The sequence below is a fragment of the Apaloderma vittatum genome, unplaced genomic scaffold, assembly GCF_000703405.1.
Source record: "Apaloderma vittatum isolate BGI_N311 unplaced genomic scaffold, ASM70340v1 scaffold30435, whole genome shotgun sequence".
Classification (NCBI taxonomy): Eukaryota; Metazoa; Chordata; class Aves; order Trogoniformes; family Trogonidae; genus Apaloderma; species Apaloderma vittatum.
In genome coordinates this window covers 8,143-10,983 of record NW_009718235.1, presented here as the reverse complement: position 1 = coordinate 10,983, position 2,841 = coordinate 8,143, and the positions used below count along the sequence as shown (strand labels likewise).

At 35.3% G+C, this 2,841-nt stretch overlaps 1 protein-coding gene across 1 annotated transcript in view; it reads left to right on the top strand.

Moving 5' to 3' along the window:
• The window catches only part of LOC104274530, a 10,638-nt gene that overhangs the window by 3,665 nt on the left and 4,132 nt on the right, over positions 1-2,841 (top strand). Inside the window, exons 4-7 of the mRNA XM_009870186.1 lie at positions 854-963; positions 1,101-1,161; positions 1,753-1,828; positions 2,761-2,838. Of these exons, the coding sequence (XP_009868488.1) occupies positions 854-963; positions 1,101-1,161; positions 1,753-1,828; positions 2,761-2,838 (325 nt within the window). The remainder of the gene's footprint in view (positions 1-853; positions 964-1,100; positions 1,162-1,752; positions 1,829-2,760; positions 2,839-2,841) is intronic.

Below are 2,841 nucleotides of genomic sequence, written 5' to 3'. Positions count from 1 at the left end.
GCTGAAATGGTGTAACGCACTTTTTGCGGAAAAGCCTGTTTGCAGCTTTTACCTTCTCACTTTTTTTGCTAGTGATTCTTTGTAGGCAGATTTTAACTCTTTTGTCTACCCAATATTCCTTCAAGCTTTTCCATGCTCTTTGCTGTAGTTAGTTTGGCATTTTCTCTGAGAAAGTAGAGAGACTAACTGCCCAGGTGCATACAGATTTTGCTGCAGAGTATAACTGTGGTTTTGCTGTGCATGGTCAACTCTCTTTTGTGAAAGAGCTCTAACATAAATCTCAGATATGAGAACTGGAATTAGAAATGCTGGTAAAATTAAAAAGTCTAAGAGGTCACCTTTGTACTTGCTCAGGAAGTTGATGCATAAGTTCTTCCTCTGCTTTTTCTTCACATAGGGAAATTGCTTGGAGATTATTAGTTTTCTTCTGGTTTTGATCTCCTGATTTTTTGTGTGACAAAGAGTAGCCCGTATTTGAATTTAATAATTTCAGATTCTCAGAATTAAGAGAATCAGTTTCCAATTTTTTTACCGGGTGAAGACCTAGCGGTTCCAGCTAGTAAGACCATTTTGGCAGGGCTCGTGTAACTTCAGAGTTGAGAGAACTTTCATTTTTTTGTTAACTTACTTGTTGTAACTTTCTCTCTGTTTTAGATTACCCATAACATTTTGAGGATTCTTTTTACATATAGTTTTTGAGGGTTTTTTTCAGTATTTGAGTTCTTAGGACACCAACTTAGAGCAAACTTATGTGGCAATGTGACTATTCTTTTTCTCCTGCTACTGTAGTTGTGGCTGAGGCCAGCTGCTTTACCTGTCACCACTCCTCTATCATTTTTCCCGTGTTCTGCAGAATTAATCTCAGCCTTCATAGGTTTGGAAGTAGTGAAGTACCTGCTGCTAGAGATCCAGCATGGAGCGGACAACGTCTGGAAGTGTCTCTTCTTTTACAGGCGTGACAGTGTAATTTTGTAAATAGGACACATTATTTATCATTACTTTGCTAGAAAAGTAGAGCTGGGATTTGTTTGGGGTTTTCTTTGTGTCTTGCACTAATTACACTTCTGAACTATTAAAGACTCTGTTTTCCTTTTTGGTAGAGAAACTCATTGGCGTTCACTGTACTAATGGAATTAATAGGACTGGCTACCTTATATGTAGGTAAGGGTTGTATAAAAACAGAAATCATTGTTCACAAAAGACAGTGTCCTGATATTAATTTGTAAACACTTCGGGACAATAATACATTTTTCTTCAGATATCTTATAGATGTTGAAGGCTGGGACCCAGAGGCGGCAATCCAAGGTATTCATACAGTTTGAACTAAGGCTCATTTTGGGTTGTAATTCAAAATTACTATAATTGTATTCACAAATACTACAATTTTATTTTAGTATCTTTAGAGTTCTTTTATGTGCTGGCTTCCATAGAAGATTTTATCTTCTATTTTATCTTTCTATTCATTCCAGGCAAGACTTAAGCATTAGCAAATTGATGTGGTAGGAGTATATTTGCTTAAAATCTTTTCCTTTTCCCTTTGTTTTGAAGAGGTTTCAGTCATAGATTGCTACCACTACTAGTTTTAGTTGTTTAAAGAAAATATGCTGCAATGATGCCAGCCTTCTCAGGTATTTAATATCAAGTTAGAATTGTTTCAAATTCAGCATCTCATGGTGAACAGAAACTTGCCTTTCACATTTTTATGGCTCAGTTCGAGCACACTTCATTAGGCTTGTATCTTTTTTTCTTTAGCTTTTGGTGATGCTAGAGGTCATCACATGGATGGTCTTGTGTATCTCACAGATCTCAGAACACAACCAATGAGAAGGTAAACAAAAGCTTTTAGCTGTATGCTGAAGATTTTCCAGTATGTCTGCTGATAGTTCTAAGAGTTCACTTCCAGTCATAAGCCATAAGACTCTTAAACCTTTAATGTGCAACTACACATATATTGGAGACTTCTGACATGAATAACATGAAGTGCAGTGTACTTCATGCATATATTTATATGGTTCAAAATATGTTTTTAATCTGGCAGCTTCTAGTGAACATTGGTGGGGTTTTATCATACTGTGACAAGTGTATTGATTCTGTATTGCCTCATTATAAGCTAAAAAGAGCAGCTGCAAAGATATCTTTATGAGCTTTATGATCTGCCTGCTGTTGTTGGCATGGTAGAACTAGATATTTTAAAAAAAAAAAGTAGAATAGTTTTATGGATAAAAAATACAGGAAAGTGGAAGTTTGTTCTCATCTCCTTTGTCCATAGTAGTTGTTTCCCTGGTATATAAGAATTTTTTGCTTACCATAATCACCTAAGAACAGCAAACCTTTACATTTTCCCAAGTTATTTGTGCCCATGATATCTTGTAGTAGTCAATTGATTTTAAATTAATACCTGGCTGATTTGCATTTTTTTAGGGTTTTTTTGCTGTTTTGTTTAACTGCTATCATTATTTGGTAGCCTGTGCATGATTAAGTTAGTCCCATGTCAGATTTTTTAATAGATATGGTGCTTACCTCACAACCTTTAGGATCTTGTTCCAAACTTATGAAGTTCAGGTATTTTCTTTGCTTTCCCTGCAGCCCTTCCCCAAATAAATTTACAAGATTAAAACTTGCTAAATTACGAGTGTCTATGAATTTAACTTAACATATGAAAAATTCTGTTGTTCTGAAGAATTTTATGTGTTTTTTATTCTCTCTCAACAGTATGTTTTAAAAAAGGAAACTTATGTGAGATGTTTTTATTCTTCTTAGTAACCTTGGAATGGATGTATGGGATTCAGATGAAGATATTATTCCTCCACCACATGCAATGGAAGGATCTGTAGAGCGGTT